Source organism: Anabrus simplex, chromosome 2 (genome assembly GCF_040414725.1).
Source record: "Anabrus simplex isolate iqAnaSimp1 chromosome 2, ASM4041472v1, whole genome shotgun sequence".
NCBI lineage: Eukaryota > Metazoa > Arthropoda > Insecta > Orthoptera > Tettigoniidae > Anabrus > Anabrus simplex.
Genome location: NC_090266.1, coordinates 848,581,592 through 848,601,123, shown reverse-complemented (window position 1 = coordinate 848,601,123; position 19,532 = coordinate 848,581,592). Strand labels below are relative to the sequence as shown.

Below are 19,532 nucleotides of genomic sequence, written 5' to 3'. Positions count from 1 at the left end.
AGTCAAATTCTCAGTGAGTGGCTTAAGCTGAATGCGACGTTATCTGCACAACCTTCCTAACTGAATCTAGGCGGTTATCAAGTCCAGAGGCGGAGTTACACTGTAATAAATGACGCTTATAATGCTTTCTCCAGTGGTGACATTTTTTTTTGTCTGGTGAGCTTATTTTCAGATGTGTCTGTAAATTTCTTTCATATTAGGGAAATAACATAAATTCACTTCTCTTTATAAATGTGTGTTGTACCAAATTGTCAGAAATGAATCAAAGCATTTCTTATTTTATTAAGTTGTAACTGCAACAGCAAATATGTTACACCTTATTCTTCTGTCTTCATTTTTCCAATATAAGTTTAGTGATTTCTTAGAAATTAAAAAAAAAATATCTTAGCACTCTTATACCAGATGTTCACTTTTGAATACAAAAATTGATCAGCTAAAGAAGTTAGTCCTATGGTAAGTACAAGACTAGAAATATATTATTTCATGCATTTACACTGAAGCTCAACAAAAGTGTTAACTGGGGGCTGATCAGATATCTTCCTCTTTGTTACTGTACCATAAGAATGCCGCTCTTTATTTGGGGGCAGATCTATAGTTTTGCTAAAGTCTGCATACATACAAGGATTTGAATGATGAAACTACTAAGGGACTCTGTGTAGTACTGCTTCTACTGTATAGTTACTCCTTCTGGAATTGATAATGTTGAAATAATTTCTGACATGACCTGCCATTTTGCCTTTCGTTATACCTGAGCAGTAACATCTTAGCACCACAGTACCCAGGCAGTCCACATAATTATTGACTGTACTGTGTGTTTATAACTTATGTAAATTATTTGATATGGCCAAATGTAATTAAAGGTAATTTTAAAGAAATCTATGTTCCTACATGCTCTTTGCCCTGAACAAGGGAGATTTGGGATGTATTCCTTTCTGTTGGGAAGAAGGAAGCTATTGTGGAATATCTTGAGTATATGGTGATATTAGATATGTTAATTTTTTATCTTGAGAAGTTCTGTATTTCTTTATTATTACTCCTTACAAAATTATTTTGATTCAAAATGAAGTCTTGATGGAAGATAGTATCTGGATAGAGTTCATGTTAAACGTTCAAGTGCCCATAAAATAATATGTAGTATGCAGTATTTCACAATCACTTGAATTAAAGATTTGCTGTATTTTGGAAAAATGTATGAGGGCTATTTTAGAAGTAAGGACTGTTTTGCAATAAAATAAAAACTACCAAATATTTTTTGGCAATTTCTGTTTCATCTGATTCTAGATACGTTCAATTATTTTTATGCAGAATGCATTATCAACATTTTTTCATATATTTGTCGCATCAGAAGATGAGTTTCTTTAAACCCTTGTGATGTGATGGGATACGAGCCATGTCTGAACCATTGCTTTCACTTTCTCGTTGGTGTGGGAGTGCTTGCCAGCGAGGAACCTTTTCAGATAAATGAAAAGATGGTAGTCAGTAGGCTGGTCAGCGCTCTAGTTTGTGGGGGGGATTGAAAGGCCCAAACGATTCAGTGTGAGCTTGTGGTCGAGTTGCTGAGTGAGGTCTTGCATTATAATGAAGCAACAACACTGGTAGACAGAAGGCTGGGACGTTTATTCTGAATTGTGCAACAAAGTGCCATCAAGGTGTCACAATACGCAGTTGCATTGATTGTTGTCCCTGGCTGTATGAAGTCTACTAGCAGAGAATGAAATCTGTCCCTAAACACTGTTGCCACAATCTTGCACGTTACGAAGTCCGTTTGAATTTCGCTTTTGTCAGAGATGATGTGTGTCGCTACTCCATTGATTGCTGCTTGGATTCAGTGGTCACGCGGGACATTCATGTCTCATCCCCCTTGATGATATGGCCGAATAAGGTATCACACTCTTAATGGTAACGGGTCAGAATGTTGAAGACATATCTCTTCATTTGTGTTCCTCGGCCAGTATCTTCAACGCTCATAAAAAGCACATCTTTCTGTAGTCCAACATTTCTGACACAATTTTATAGAAAAATGAAACACGTGGAAAGTGAAGGGATGATGAGAATATTGTGAGCTGTGTGTTTGCACGAAGAGTAGTGTCAATCTTACGCAGAATATTGTTACTGATCAGAGATGGCTGTCCAGAGGTGGGTCATCACGAACATTCTCCCACCCGTCCTTGAATTACCTTCTACACTTAGACTTTTCCATCACTCACGCTGTTGGGGCCTTACAGTTCATAAATCTGGCAATGAATCTCTATTGGTGGTACATTCCTTGCTGTCAAGAACCGGATAACTGACCGTATCTCACATGCTATTCGATCTTTTAATGAGTTCCATTTCACACTACGAAGCAGTAACATAGTACCATTGTGATAACAAGCATGTGTTAGTGTCCGGGGGTTGCTGGGAGTCAGTGTGCATGTGCAAAAGAACTAATGTGTCAGATTTTAAAAGATATGTACAAGTGGTTCTTAATTTAAAAATATCCTTCATATTAAAACAAAAACATATACAGGCTCTCTTAAATAATGTCCCTTACTATAGTCACATTATAGAGGAGCAAAATCTAGGCATTCTGAACTTATATTATTATCAGTGGGCTACAGATCGTTAGGTGTAATACACTTTTGCCTCCATTTGACAGTTTGACAGGGTATTCGATAGTGATTATATTGGTATCTCTTATAGTGATTAGAATTGTAAAGCTACCTTTAGAATACATACAAAACCAAATGAAAACATACTCTATGGCGTTTTTTTCTAGTAGAATTGGCAGGGTGCGAGGGAACCTCAGTTACCGGTAGGTCCTGTGTTCAGCTTATTTTCTATCAGAAATTGGCAAATTTCTAGAAGGTGAGTGAGGGTATATAGTGTTCTGTAGGCCAAGCAAATGTTTAGTATTCAAACACAGTTCTTCAGTATGCATTCTCATTTGCAAGTGCTGGAATTATATAATACAAGTGCATATTCTGACCTCAATCACATCAAGCATGTGGCTGCAGGATCCTCTACAGAGATCAGATAAAATTCCAAGGACGATGACTGAACCAAGCAGTAGTTCTTCAGCATCAGTTTTTGCGCTTCCATCAAAGTATTGTGAGGAGCATTCTATCCTTTCTAACGTCATGCTGCCAGTATCTGCAGGTATATTGGAGTTCTTACAGTTCCATGGAAATTAGTCTAAACATGACAGTAACGTGCACATTTTATATTTAATTGCACTTATTCACATAATTCATACCGTTAACATTTGTTAATAGCTAATTTGTCCTCCTCTCTGTTTTATAAGTTGCTTTACGTGATTTGGCATAGATTCCGCAAGCTCTTTGAACACATATTTTTAAGTTCATCATCATGAAACCAAACTCGAACTTGAGGCTTCATCATGCATGTTTTTATGGAACAGTCAAGTTTTGGGAGCCTCCTTCTGGAAATAGTCTACATATTAATGTCAGGGGAGTTCCCTGGACATTAAGTACATGAATATTATTTTCACCGAGCTCGATAGCTGCAGTCGCTTAAGTGTGGCCAGTATCCAGTATTCGGGAGATAGTAGGTTCGAACCCCACTGTCGGCAGCCCTGAAGATGGTTTTCCGTGGTTTCCCATTTTCACACCAGGCAAATGCTGGGGCTGTACCTTAAGTAAGGCCACGGCCGCTTCCTTCCCACTCCTAGCCCTTCCCTGTCCCATCGTCGCCATAAGACCTATCTGTGTCGGTGCGACGTAAAGCAACTAGCAAAAAAAAAAAAAAAAAAAAAAAAAAAAAAATATTTTCACTGAAGAATATCTTAACTGTCTTTGAAGTATAGCAGGAAACCAAATCTCGTTGAAAAATTCTTTCACCATCTCGAAACCTCTTCTTCAGCTCACCAACAACCGTCCTTTCCAGTATTTGGATGTACTGGTTGGATTTCATCATTTTGTCGATTGGTTTTTCATGCGTGAAACACTCTTTAAAACATCATTTTCACGGGGTGTTCTACGGTCTGTTGCAATTGTGCTGAACTTGTTGGTTCATCCTTTTTTATCACACATTTTGAACCCTCTGCCCCTTCATTTCCAAGTGATTCTCATCAGAGAAAAGACTTTCCTCCAGTGTTTCATTGCCCAGTCCTGATGACTACTTGCCCACAAGAAAAGTTTCCTGCACATTTCTACTTTTAGAGGGTGTTTGTTTACAGGTTTGCAGGCTTTCCTTCCAGTTGCCAGGAGTCTACGACGAACATTAGAATAATGCAGATTCACTCCCCTTTCCCCTAACTCTCAGGACAAATCCACAGCAGTGGGCCCAATGTTTGATTTGCTGCTTCTGAGGAGAAAACGTTCATCAGTTGGCGTCTTTTACCTTTCAGTGTTTCCCGTTTTCTTTGGTGAAATTGAGCCAGTCTGTTTGTGCCTCTGAATAATTTTTTTTGTAGTGTCTACACTGACAGCAAATTCTGTAGCTAACTCTCTTCTTATCATGAAAGTATCCTGAGAAAATGCTAAAATTGCACTACACTTCCTGGCAGTCATATCCACTGAAGATATAGGTATTACTAATCATACAAGGAAACCTCAAAATTCCTCAAAAGTTATATATAGTGAAATAAACACACTTTCAACCTTATGCATTAGTCACATAGATAATTACTAATGAATAACAGTGTAAAGAATGCATAGAGATTGCTGGATCTAAGAATAAGCTGTATGTAGCACACTGTTGCCAACCATTGGTAAAATTATTTCTAAAAATACCTTGTTCTATTTAATTCACATGGTACTGTACAACCACAGTTTCTGTTGGAGACGTTGACAAAATTGTTGCTAGAGCTGAAGCATTTTGGAGTGGAAAGGAATAGATTCAAACCAGTAATTATGTGGAGTTCATCAGGAATAATTAGTGGTGGGTTATTGGAAACAACGAGGAAATGTTATGTCAAGTGGCATGGAAATGTTTTTAGGGTTTAATGTTAGAAATGAAGTACAGTAAAGAGGAAACGAACTGCGTAACGTTTTCAACAGGCCAGGTGACTGGGTGTAAATTGTAGAAAAATTCTATATGACTTTAAGTGTAATAATTTAGTAGCCTTTTGCACAAACCCATATGAAATTCCCATTTGTGCAAAAAATGACCAGAGTTATGTAATTTTTCTTCAGTGAGAACTTTACACTGCCTTTTTGATTTCTTAGGCTGGATACTTCCATTTTCCTGAAATTTGTTATAAAGATTATGGACTGTTTTACTACTCAGAATGTCTACACTCTGAAATCTTTCTAGCAACCATCTTTGAACTTCATGAGCTGGCTGAGTTAACACATACAAATCATATGCAAGGACACGCGATACCATCGGAATACACAAGCCATAATACCCTTTATGACTAATGGCAGAATTAAGAAAAGAACAAAAAACATGCACACTTGGGAAGTACGACTGACTGCAACCTCGGACGTGTGTATGAGGCCAGTCAACAGGTATGTGTACGTACACGAAACTAAGCCATGGGTTGGGAAAGAAAACATGATGGCATACCGTGCCATCCCCTTTCCATGTACGGTGGACGAGTAGGGAGCATACGCACCGGAGTAAAGCATATCTGATTACACTGTATTAGCATTAGCAATTTTGGCTTCGGCCTATTATTTGTAACTTTGCTCTTCTGTACTGTAGTCAAATAGTTTGCTATTATGTTAATTTTTCTCTATCTTCTACTGCAACTTTTCTCACACCCTGGTAGGGTCGTGGGTGTGAACTGTGTTGAAGTTTTCCTTGTCATGCCTTCATAGCCCTCGCTTCATTCTTTGAAGGGTTGGATCTCTTCCATCTTCACCTGTGATTAAAGTGAGGAGGGGACAATTATCTCATTATGTATCCCCTTAAAACAGTAATCACTTCCACCACCATTGTTGTGTATTATTGTTGCATTGTTGAAACACAGAGTATAATTAGCAGGGAACAAAGCCTCGACACTGAAACAGTACCTTAGGTGGCTACAGGTTCAAGGAATATTGCCTGTAGGATGATGTCAGTTTATTTTATTGATGTACCTTCAGGTTCGTTTGTAGAATGAAGGATGTTGCATGAAGGTATATTATTTGACATTTTACGAATGTATATGGTTGCACATTGCAACTAAATTAGTGACACTTAAAGTGGAACATTCAGTTTTATTAAAAATATATTACCATTTTCTCCGAAGAAGAGAATTGAGTTAGTTCACTATTGTATAAGTGTGATACATTATTTGTTTTAGTCACCGAACTACAGTATGTCAACCAGTGTTTTGATTCAGGCATAGTAGTTTTCTCTGAAAGCCCTTCTATCACCTTGAGTTGATGTGAATAACACAATTTTTTGTAACACTCAGCATAGTTAACTTCATACCATCAGTGTCCAAACTTCTATCCCTGGTATTGTGTGTAAATAAAATAAGAGTTTTGACTGTGCTTTGGTCAGAATTTTTGAAAATGTATATCTATGTGTCAGTCATAATGAAAATTGGACGTTTAAGGTCAGGGGAGAGAGGGCACTACAATCCAGGCTGTAAAAAATTGTATTCACTCTGGGTGAAATAATAGATTAAGGGTAGGTCTAAAAACTAATTCTCAAATATCCCGTTGATACTGGTCCTAACGATGAATGTTAAATAACAAAAGTTCTTGAAAATAACATTTCCAATCTTGTGTGTAGTAAATTGATCCTGTGATGAATAATAACTTAAATATTTCAATTTTGTTTTTATTTATTTCTTATGTCCTGCTGTTGTTAATGTTAATCTTACCAAAGAATCCTTACTAACGAAGGGAGGAGGAATACATACATTTTTATCAAAGTAAAAAGGTTGCAGGTCCCGGTACTTGAATGTATTCTCTGTTCCACAATGGGCTATGAACAGTTGTCGACCAGGCATGGGATCTAGAGGAGTTACCTTGCTGAGTGCAACAGCCTCTGTCTGAAAATAACATTTCCAATCTTGTGTGTAGTAAATTGATCCTGTGATGAATAATAACTTAGATATTTGCAATTTTGTTTTTATTTATTTCTTATGTCCTGCTGTTGTTAATGTTAATCTTACCAAAGAATCCTTACTAACAAAGGGAGGAGGAATACATACATTTTCATCAAAGTAAAAAGGTTGCAGGTCCCAGTACTTGAATGTATTCTCTGTTCCACAATGGGCTATGAACAGTTGTCGACCAGGCATGGGATCTAGAGGAGTTACCTTGCTGAGTGCAACAGCCTCTGTCTGAATATTGGTGGGGAGAAACTGGGGAGTTAGATAACTTTCTTTTTTACCTTGCGATTCTTGTGGATTGTACATATTCTGATAAGTACTTGATTCTCTAGACCATCATATTATTCGAGCTGTTTGATCAATGCTAAGGAGGTGATAGGGATGGGGAATTTACACACTGAATGGAACAGTGTACACCAGAACAGCCTTCACTGCTGTCTACAGCCAGGTCATTCCTGGGCTGGAACTTGGCATTAGTAGATTGCAAGCTTAATATTGTTAGTGGAAAATGAGAATCTGTGCTCCTTTTCATTCGATCTAGCATTTCATATGATACTATTGCATTTAACAGTCGTGAATCTTAATGTTCAATGCAAAATGTTCACCGTGTAATTGGCCATTCACCAAAATTCTACCGTACATGTAGGTCCAATTATACTAAATGCCAAATATATATATGTATAATGTCCTTAACCCTCAATCGGGCACACTCTTCCGACGAACACTCTCGGGCTCGTGCGGTCTTTTAGACCGCAGCGATTATTTTCATAATTTATTGTACAGCCTTGGAATCTAATAAAAATGTTGAAGTTTAATACTGTTGCAAGTAAGTTTACTTTTATTTAGATAATATTTAAAACATTTTTACGTACTCAATGACTGCATTAGAAAAATAAAAACTTGTTGAAAATTGAGTTGATTTACAAATCAATTTTGAAAGCTTTGAAAAATAACTTTCCGTTCTATTTATTTTTTCTGGTTTGTAAAATGGAAGATGTTTGAACTAGATATATATTTATCCTCCCCTTCATCCATTGACACTGTAATATTTCTGGCATAAGTAATCATAAATTAAAACACCGTTTTTTCAGAAATATTTGTATTTCAAATGATAAAAAGTCTAATTTTACAGCATAACAACCACCTTTGTGAAAAACATGTATATGAGAGAATTATACAATATTTTACGTATATTTGAGTTCATATTCTAGTTCACTTTTGCACTATGTTCTTTATGTCAACACACTGAAGAATTATTATCATGGTTTTAACCAAATATTGGTATAGTCGACAATCTTTTGTACAACATCGTCTGGAAAAAATAGCTCCCAGGTTTCAATTGGAGTTTTAACATTTCTGGCTAAACCTTTAGGCCCTGTGAGGCGTGTTACAATATTATGACCTGGTCCACGACCAGTCCTTGCGAATGTTGGGCGCGCACGCCATTCTGTCTTACCGTCCTTGCCTGTCAAATTCACTTCAGAAACACCAGCACCGCATCAGTCATCACCAGCTCACTATTTGTATCATGGTCAGTAACCTGAAGATTGTCAGTTTCACCTTCATCATCACTTTGTGGGTGCTGTCTGGAAGTATCTTCTGCTGCCTCATCAACTTATTCCAATAGGCATCCTACTGCTTTGTCACTGTCTTTCACAAATGCAGTTATTCTTTCACTTTCTTCCTTTTCAACACACTCTATCAATAATCAGATCCTTTCCTCTTCAGCAGGATCTATATTGAGATGTATATGCACACGAAACTAAACGAATCTAGTAAAACACAGCCGGGCGCGTACTGGTCACAATGACCGAGACACAAGTTACACTAACGGGCGCAACGGTGTAAAAGACCGCAGACTGACTCGAACATCTACCTTCCTGTCTACAGGGCTTCTGAGGAGGGGCCACCCTATCAGGTGGCTAGATGATCCCTTGGGGGAGATAGTCTGGAGGAGGGGGACATAGCTGACCTTCAGACGGATTCCCTGACCAAAACTTTTAGAGGTTGGTCATTTAGACCGCTACGTGCCAGATTAAGGGTTAAATATCCACTACATCTAAATGTCAAAAATTTGTATAATACATATTTATAAATAGCTAAGATATATTTTAACACATAGGTGTTCATTAAATTAATTTTCAAACTAAACTTAATCTTGAGGCACATTGTACATTTTTAAATAATACGATATGGCCTTGAGGTACATTGGTATATCCCTGTGTTTTATAATCTATGTACCTACTTGCAGTTTGATCGATTTCCCCCTGATTTATTGCATACCTATTATTCACTGGTTCCCTGATGTTCTTGACGTATGTTGTCCCAAATCTCCACATGCTTATGCTGTTGGTGGAAACTATTCCTTAGAATTTCGATGAAAACTTTTGACTGCGTTATTTGTTCCCTGAAAACTGTGATGGTATTTTCAAAGTTTTCCACACGGAGCGGGGAGGGGGGGGGGGGGGTTGTTGGGGTGAGGTGAGAATTGGGGTGGCATTGCTCTCCGTCTTCCTTGGGCTTGAATATAAACACGTTGTAGATATTCTGCTAACTCCAAAAGATCATCATATAGTTTTTCATACAACATGTTAAGTGCCAGCCCCATGGTAGCTCCTTTTTGGTATTTCCAGGAAGGGGCTGGTGACTCAGACGACCTGGAATCTTCCAGCCGGCTTGTGGGGTGGTGCCGGCCTTTCCGTGTATTGTACTCGTCTACAGGCTTACCTGTGAGTTCCTTTGAGATTCAGCTGGAATGTTCTGCTTCTAGTGTGGGAAATTTATGGATCAAATCACGCGAGCAATAAAAAGGGAGGCAAGCCACAGACATTCAGTCAGAGTTGGACTCCGTGTGGGAGTGGAGTGGGAGTGTTTGAGTGAGTGACAGTTGGGCTCCAAGGTGGAGTCAGTGTGACACTCAGTGAGTTGGGGTTCGGTGGCTGGGCTGAGGGCGACAGAGGTATTGGCTGTCAGCTGTGTCCCACCGAGGTTTGAACCAGGAGTTGTTGTTGTTGTTGTGGTGTTGGAGAGACCAGTGAATGTGTAACTGGAGGCAACACAACAAAAGACTGTGCTGTGTGATACTGTGGACTGAGGATCGCCGTGAGCCAGCGAGGAAACGCGCTATCGTGAGTGCGATGGTTAATGGACCTGTGTTAATGTTTGCTGTCGTATCATCCTGCTGTTGAATACTGTTGAGCTGTTTAGTTGTTCACTGCATGGGACTTTGTGAAGTGTGGAGTCTAACCAACGCACAGTTGTCATGTGTTGTATAGCCAGTGAAATCCAGCAGTCTACGCACAGTGGCTGTAGGAGGTGACTGGAATTTGGGAAATTGAAAGTAAGGATGATTATCCCAGGTAGAGGAACGGGCTGGACCCTTGCTGCACCATAAGGTAGAGAGATTTGTAAATAGGCCTAGGCTGATAGTTTTTGATTAAATATATGTGTATGAATTTATTAGGCCATCCTGAAATAAATTAGAGTAATGAAACAGATGGAGTTTTATTCGTAAAAAATGGTGTAAGAAGTTAGAATAGACCCCATGTGTGAGATATCATTGTAATCAGCGGACCAGGTACTGCAGGTTTTGAGCGCCATCAGGAACATTCTAGAATGTCAGTGTATACCGAATGCACACCCATATAAATATTTTGTTAATTACTGTATCCCAGTTGAGACCAGAGGCCACACGAAAATGGAGGCATAGATAAATGCGCTCCTCGAAATGACGAAGAAGATGGAGGAGAATATGGAAGAAAATCAAAATGAGATGAATAATGGGCAAAAGAAGACAGAAGAAGGCCAGAAAATGATGATGAAGTTGGAAGAAGGCTATAAGAAGATGGGGGAAAGCCAGTAGAGGATAGTTGATAGTCAGAAGAGTATGATAAAGGAAATAAAAGACCATCAGACAGACGAAGTTGGAGGATGATGACCAAGAGAAGATAGAAGATGGTCAGAAGAAGATGGAAGATGGCCAGTAGTCAGAAGACCACCAGGAAAAGACGGAAGATAGTCAAAAGATGGGAGACGACCAGAAAAGGACACAAGACAGCCGAAAGACTGAAGACAACCAGAATAAGATGAAGGGCAGTCAGGAGAAGATGGAAGATGGCCAGGAGAAGATGGCGGACGACCAGAAGAAGACAAGGGACGACCAGAAGAAGATGGGACGGCCAGAGAAAGATGGGTGATGAACAGAGAAATGTCAAAGAGGGTCCACACGAGATAAAGCATGTTCCACAGGTCGACGCTCTGTCCCGTAGACCTTGTTCAGAAGACTGCGAGTTCTGTTCCAGGAGGGAGGCTGAGAACGAAGTTCCTGATGAATGATCACCGTGGGGTTCGAAGGAAAATTGAGCCATGACGCCTGGATGGATCGTCACCTTCCCCTCCCCCCCCCCCCCCTCCCCTGGCTTACCAGTCCGTAGTGCATGAGGCCACGGGATCTTCTCCAGCGAGGGCGCCGTCTGAAAGAAAGCTGCGACTTCCGGTGGATTTGGGGTCCGGCCAGCCTCAGGACCATCCTACCCCGACTGATAGGTACTGCCTGGACCTGACAAGGAGACCAGAGGATGTGAGCGCCGCTATCAAGAAGAGTTCCAGCATAGAGAGCAACCGGGTGAAGGTGCGGAACGGCAAACGAGCAGACACCACGGGAAATCATGAGGGCGATCTAGGATGGTTATATAATTCCGTAAGGAAGAGAGGCCTGTTCTTCAATCTCCAGAAGAAGTGGAAACGCCCTTACCACGTTCTGAGAGGAATAAACGATGTCAGCTACAGAGTACGACGGAGGCCAAGCTGCAAGATGAAGGTGGTACATCTAGACCGACGGGTGCCACACCGAAGAACAGCTGAGAAGGACGATCAGCTCTCGAAGGGGGGCAATGTTATGTGGCAGCACCTTTCAGTACTTAACAAAGGCTGGTGACTCAGACGACCTGCAATCTCCCAGCCAGCTTGTGGGGTGGGGCTGGCCTTTCCGTGTATTGTTCTCATCGGCTGGCTTACCTGTGAGTTCCTTGGGGATTCAATGGGAGTGTTCTGCTTCTAGTGACATCGTGAAATTTCTGGATCAAATAACGCGAGCTATAAAATGGGAGGCAAGCCACGGACAGTCAGAGTTGGACTCCATGTGGGAGTCAGTGTTAGAGTGAGTGAGAGTTGGGCTCCGATTTGGAGCCAGTGTGACACTCAGTGAGTTCGGGTTCGGTGGCTGAGCTGAGGGTGACAGAGGTGTTCGCTGTCGCCTGTGTCCCACTGAGGTTTGAACCAGGAGTTGTTGTTGTGTTGGAGAGACCAGTGAATGTGTAACTGGAGGCGACAAAACGAAAGTCTTGTACTGTGTAATTCTGTGGACTGAGGATCGCCATGAGCCAGCGAGGAAACATGATATTGTGAGTGCGAGGATAAATGGGCCTGTGTTAATGTTTGCTGTCGTGAGTATCGTCCTGCTGTTGAACACTGTTGAGCTGTTTAGTTGTTCACTGCATCGGACTGTGTGAAGTGTGGAGTCGAACCAACAAACATTCGTCGTGTGTTGTATAGGAGTGTTCAAATCCAGCTGTCTACGTATAGTGGCTGTAGGAGGCGACTGGACTTTGGGAAAGTGAAAGTAAGGATTATTATCCCAGGTAAAGGAATGGTTTGGACCCTTGCTGTGGCATAAGGTAGAGAGAATAGTAAATAGGCCGGTAATTAGTGTGGCCATTCATAACTGGTGAGAATTGTTTGTGATTAAGTGTGTGTGTGCGTGTGTGTGTGTGCGTGTGCGTGCATTTATTAGGCCATCCTGAAATAAATTAGAGTTAATGAAACAGATGGAGTTTTATTCGTAACAGTATCGAAGGTGGCTTCATAGTCTTCTAGAGGCACAAATGACTGGGCAAGTTGGCCATGCAGTTAAGGTCGCGCAGTTGTGAGCTTGCATCCGGGAGATAGTGGGTTCGAACCCCACTGTCGGCAGCTGTGAAGATGATTTTCCGTGGTTTCCCATTTTCACACCAGGCCTTAATTAAGGCCACAGCCACTTCCTTCCCACTCCTAGGCCTTTCCTATCCCATAGTCGTTATAAGACCTATCTGTGTCAATGTGACATATAGCAAATAGCAAAAAAGAGGCACAAATGGTAGTGCCATCATTTCTTGAATTTGACATCTCATTTCAGCCTCTTGGGCATTTAAATACCTTTTCTTTAATCCCAGTCTATTTTATGATAAATTGTTTGTGTTCAGACTTTCCTGACTAACCAACTTTAAAAATATGAAATTAAATTAAATAACAATGAAATAAAATACTCAATTGTCGGACCTTGTACTTACACTTTGTTCTTACCTGATTACTTACACATACAATATTTGATGGGTGCCAGCTACAACTCAGTGCAGCAATAAGAGAATGAAAGTCTTGAATATCTCTAGCTTACTTTTGAACCGTGTAGGTTTAGGGAAAAGGAGATTGTCGTTTTGTTTCTCCACTAAATTTGAGGTTATTTAAATCTACCCTTGAAATAAAATGATAAATTAATTTGATAGAACAAAATATATTCTTTAAATTGTAAAGAAAAATAGTAAGATTTGCTGCAATAAATCGGATGAAAATATAAAAGTATGACATAACAACTGAAAGAAACTATGCATTAATCTGAATTCCTCTTGACTGGACATTTAAAAATTGTACAAGAAATTTATCCCTCACTGGTTCACTCGACTGTACCTTCAACACTTTGAGTGTAATTACGACGTATTCCTCTGAATTGGTGTTTGCTGTGGGTGTATCAAGCCTAATTTGGTAATGTATCCTTTTTGTTTCATTGATGACTAAGGATCCATGTGACTGCTGCTTCTCCATCCAGATGACTGACTACTATCATCTCAGTACAACACTTCATGGCAAGTGTCTTCATCCATATGACTTCATGGCAAGTCTCTCCTTCTATATGACTTCAACTAACTGACCGACTGAGGTCTCTTCTTCCAATTGACTCACTCACTGTTCACCATCCATTTGACTGACGCTATATGACACTGGTCCAGCTTATATAGCCTTAGCTGACACACCTACGCAATATCCAGAAATAAGTATAATATTACTCCCACATGGCAGCAAATGTTACATACTATGGTAAAATTGCCTTGGGCAGCTGTAGGGATCTACAAAAAGTGAGCTCACCGCTAAATGCACACAGTGACAGAGCGATGACTCGGCATTTACGCTAGTAGTATTACCTAATGTTGTAATGTGACAAGTTATTACACACAATACTTCCACATCTGATATACAGCAACTCGTACTGTACATGTTTTCAGTGTTAATCTACACACATGTATATATACATACATTTAACTACAATCACGCAAGCGATCATCATTGCATAATTGAATTGAACAATAATAATAATTACAATAATAGTAATAATATTAATAATACAGACATAATAATGATGATAATAATAATAATAATACAAATACAGATATCACCTTGTAACGTGATTTGAACTGTTACAGTGTAAAATGGTACACACAACCTTTCACACTGGCAGCTGTGAAAACTCTGTGTACTGCATTCATGTTGGCTAGCTCAAAATCCAGTATCCCTGTTGTAGGTATGAGCTGTCATCCTTGTTGTTGTGCATGTACTTTTTCTGGTCATAAATTTGATAGTAACAGTTCCATTAAACAGAATATAAGTGGAAACAGATGTCCCTGAATTATACCATGGAAGGTAAAAAGTTGCATAAAATGATCTGAAAGCAGAGATACCAACTACTTCAGATTTTCTGTACTTTCCACAGATTTCCCATGTGTACTATGGCAGTATGGAAGCGTTACTAATTAAAACTCCATTATAGGCCAAACTCATTTTATCATATCCAAATGTGAAGTTGTGAACCATACCTTGTAAGAGGCAAATGTGTTCATTCCAAAATCTGATGACCCTCCAATCCAGCCCTAGTTTATGTGTTTATAAGAAATGTTTAACATTATGAATGTCTACCTGATATTTCTTTTTACTTCTACCTCTGCTGTATTGGTGTTGTGCATGTAGTTTGCCATACCATTTTTCAGTATTTTGATGGTGTTAAAGTCTATATTTAATACACATATTGCGGTACATATATGCCTTTCTGAACCATCGCCAGTAAAACGTTTCTCCATTCCTACTCCTGAAATGATACTGGTACATGGAAATTACTAAAATACTCTACTTTTCTGTGATGCAATGACTTATGCCATTATCATTATTTTTAAAATTTATTGTGCTAAAGGCAATTGCTTTAGCAATATATACAACCATCAAAGCAACATATGCAGTGTTACTGAAATCAGTTTTAAAAATCAGTTATCAGAAACTTTCCACTGACTGTGCACATATTTGCAAGTGAAAATGATACTTTTGTATGTGGACATTTGAGTACAGTGTGTGGACATTCTTGCATTTTGGACATTTTGCTATGGAATTTTACTTTGGTGGCATCATCTTTTTTTTGAGGGATAGTGGCATTTTTTATCGTGTTTAAAAGTGAAGTTATCATCTTTATTTGTTTCTATGTTTTTCTTTTATTAACTACGCTTTTATCCCTTTGACTATGTGTTTAGCTTTTTTTGTGTGTGTGTGTGCTTAATTTAATATGCTTGCCAGGCTGAGTGGCTCAGACTGTTGAGGCACTGGCCTTCCGACCCCAACTTGGCAGGTTCGGTCCTGGCTCAGTCCGCTGGTATTTGAAGGTGCCCAAATACGTTAGCCCCGTGTCGGTAGATTTACTGGCACATAAAATAACTCCTATGGGACAATATTCTGGCACCTCGGCATCTCCGTAAACCATAAAAGTAGTTCGTGGGATGTAAACCAAGTAGCACTATTAATATTTATTAATTTAATATGCCTTGAGCTTTTTAACCTGAACAAAATACATGATTTCAATTTAAAGGACGGCGTCTCCGAAGACCTTAAAAAGTAGTTAGTGGGACGTAAAACAAATAACATTATTATTAATTTAAAGGACCTTATTCAGTTCTATTACATTTTTTAATCATTTTAGAGGGAAATAAGGCATTGCAAATCAGATTCACTGATTATTTTAAATTCATAATCATTTTCCTCATCATTATAATTTTTAAAATCTAGTCTGTGGGTAAATTTTAATTATTTCATTTTGTTTTGTCTCATACCATCAGGGACCAATGACGTAGATTTTAGGCCCCTTTAAACAACAAGCATCATCATCATCATCATCATCATCACCACCACCACCACTTCAGTCGACATAATGCAGTGGACATTTAGACCTGGAAGGATTTTAACTCTCAACAGTTGATTTAGTTAATTGCTTCTTTTCTCCATTTACCTGAACAGCTTACATGGCCTATCTGTCAATATGACATAGTACAAGAGCAAACATATCACTCTGAAGAACATACAGTATATAAGGGTATCTTAGCAAGTCATATTGAGGTTCTTATTAACAGTTAGCGTTTACCATATTGTTTGATTTGTTGAGGTACATTTATGTATTGGTAATGTTTTCATTTAACTAGTGCATTTATTATTCTTAATTTAATTATACACCCAAGATAATTGAATAACGTAATTGATGTGTTTACATATTGCAAAGCACAGGTTGTCTAGTCCACCCTGGGGAATATGACATGTAAATTATTCTTGAGAATGCATTCAAATGGTTTATTGTGCAGAATTCCATAGGCTTTTGTCATCTTGTCAAGCAGACAGAATTAGCATGATCGAAAACAAATTAGTGATCTCTTTGCTAGTTATGATTTATTCTTGATTTTTGATTTTAATATTTTTACTGCTCATATGCCATATTTATCTTACTGCATTGAGGTTTCAAAATATTGTTTTCTGATCAGTAATTGTTAGCTTAGGTAATCTGCCATTCAGTTTCAATAGTAAGCTAGTGTGTCATAGTACCGAGAGATCTCATATCGATTCAAGTGTTAATTTCAACAACTAACACATATCTTTAATTGAAATTGTAACAAGTGCTTAGAATTTCTTGAATCAACTGCATCTTAAATTACGGGGTTTTGTGCGCAGTTGATTTCTGTTCATATTATCTGTGTGATATAAATCTTAAATGAGAAAATTAAAGGAAGTACTTTTATGAGTGTGTTAATATGCAGTTGATTCTGAGGTAAGGTGACTCTATTTAATAAATTCAAGTAAATATATCATATTATATTTTCCAAACATTTTGAAAAGTTCATATGTCATGTCATGTTTGTCTCCAAAATTATTTGTATATTGATACCAATAAGTGTTAATTTACTGTACTACAACATTATTATCATCACCTTACTGTGGAAAACCTGAGTACTTTAAACTAAAGTTAGAAGAGCACTAGTGTTTTGATGGAATGGTGAAAGTGGGTGGGGGTTGGCTTCACTCTTGGGCATAAGAACGTCACCTTTGCTCAGAGTGTTTTTGTCCTTACTTTCCACAGATGTGCTGCTGGTGAGTTGGCAGCCCAAGGTTGCGGGGGTGTGTCGCCATCCACGCGCACTCTTCACTCTCGAAGGCCCGTCCATCACACGAGCTGCTATCTCTCTATCTCACAATAATCTTGAACTCATGATCCCCTCTTCCCCAAGGTTGGGCCACAGCTCAAGGTGGTCTGATCTTTTCTACATACTATATATGGTTCTCACATTTTAAAGTTTTGTCATGTTTTTGTAGATGTGGATGTAAGGGGTTAGGTGTTAAATTCACTATTACTGATGCATATGAATTTGGGTATTCTGGAATGCTTTGCTTTAAAAATCTTTCTGTTTTGAAGCTTTTCATCTCTTTAATCAGGGTTGAATAATGCAGGGGCTTAGTATATTTATTCTGATTTATTGGTATGTGTACAGGGTGAATAAAAATTAGACCAACAAACTTGTATAGGACACAAAATCAAGCGACTTTTTCTAATATCTTTTTGTGGAAGATACAGTTTTGCCATCGGTGACTATAAGTTTGTCAGTAGTTTGTTGAACAGTCCATGATTCAGCAATGTGAACTTTGCTGGACAATATTTTTAAACCTCTTCTGTAAATAGCACTGAAATGTGTAACTTTTGTGGCTCTGTACTTCAGAAGAAATTTAATGTATTGTATGTGTTGTGATTGTTACTCTTATTCTTACTAAACAAGTCTTGCAGCACGGAATGGCATCAGAAACTTTGTTTATATTTGTGTCCTGTACAACCTTTGTAAGTTTGTTGGTCTAAATTTTATAGCCCCTGTATAGGTTAAGTTTCTAAGTGTGGGCTTCAGCATATACTGTACTTCGTCATGTCTAAAAGAATTAATGCCTTGATATTGATGTGGACACATGGATCACTCATGAACTGAAATATGCTGGTTCACTGTATGATCCCATAGTTGGTACATTTTTATTTTATTAAAGGAACTGATATATACATATGACATTTTACTTCAGTGCATTGCATTGAGTTAACATCTTATGGTAGACTTGACTATTTATTATTAAGAACTTATTTCCCTCTTCTCAAGTGTAATTTGAACCTTATCTCCTTACTTTTATGCAATATATGCTGGCAATTTCCATTGAAATACGTATTGTGTTGTTTTCAGTTACTGGATTCATCTTATGAAATACTTTGCTTTCAAGATAACTGAATTTTCAATATACCACATGATTGCATGTGTCTATCCCTACACTAGTCATGCTTAAAACATTTAAAGACCATTGTGTTGAGTTTTAAGTTCTACAGGGTCATGTTTAAAATGTACTCCAGCATTCCAAAATGTTTTAAGTTTCTTACATCAATGAGTTGGTTGGCTATGTTGTACAGGTCTTATAGCTGTAGAATTACATTAACGGGGAGGTTTTCTCGAACCTCACCATGAACAGGCATCAGGATGGTTTTCTGTGGTTTCTGCATTTTTACACCAGGCATTGCTGGCTTATACTACAGCTAGTATATGAAAAAAAATTATCTCACATCAGCTGTATGGTGTATATATGTAATTCAGTTAAGGATTGTGCGTGTGTATATGGATTATTCTAACAAAATTGAAAAATTTATACGTATTTCAGGCGTGGTAGAATCCACTAATGTTCTCAACTTTCCCTCATCGTGGAACCTTGATTCATAAATGCAGTGAATGATGGAATCCTAAGCAATTTTTTTGCAATCATGAACTCTGTTGGAAATGGTTTTATGATATATGCATTCTAAGTAATTAACCACTATTTCTTTGTAAATAATAAACATGTTTGGAAGCAAAATCATGTTTGAGAACAAGAGTGTACAGAATTCTATGGCATAGTTAGTAAATGGAACCCAGTAAGTATTAATGTATAACATAACACAAATACTGATGATGTTGATGATTATGATGATGATCATAGTTGGTCTCTGATGCAAATATTTACACAGCAGTCACAATGTGTCAGTTTTGTGGGATAACAGTTGTCCAGATGCTGAATTGGCGATTTCTCATACATTTCAATTTGTTGGTTACTGTTTCATGCATAGTATTGGCAAAACAATTTTCTGCATATA

General features: G+C 38.4%; 1 protein-coding gene across 2 annotated transcripts in view; it reads left to right on the top strand.

Moving 5' to 3' along the window:
- Window positions 1-19,532, top strand: part of LOC136864507 (cyclin-L1) — a 531,120-nt gene that overhangs the window by 91,296 nt on the left and 420,292 nt on the right. Inside the window, exon 3 of one of the 2 annotated variants that reach the window (XM_067141568.2) lies at window positions 17,463-17,628. The exons of the other annotated variant lie outside the window; for it this stretch is intronic. Coding sequence (XP_066997669.1) covers window positions 17,463-17,628 — 166 coding nt within the window. The remainder of the gene's footprint in view (window positions 1-17,462; window positions 17,629-19,532) is intronic. 2 annotated transcript variants of the gene reach the window in all.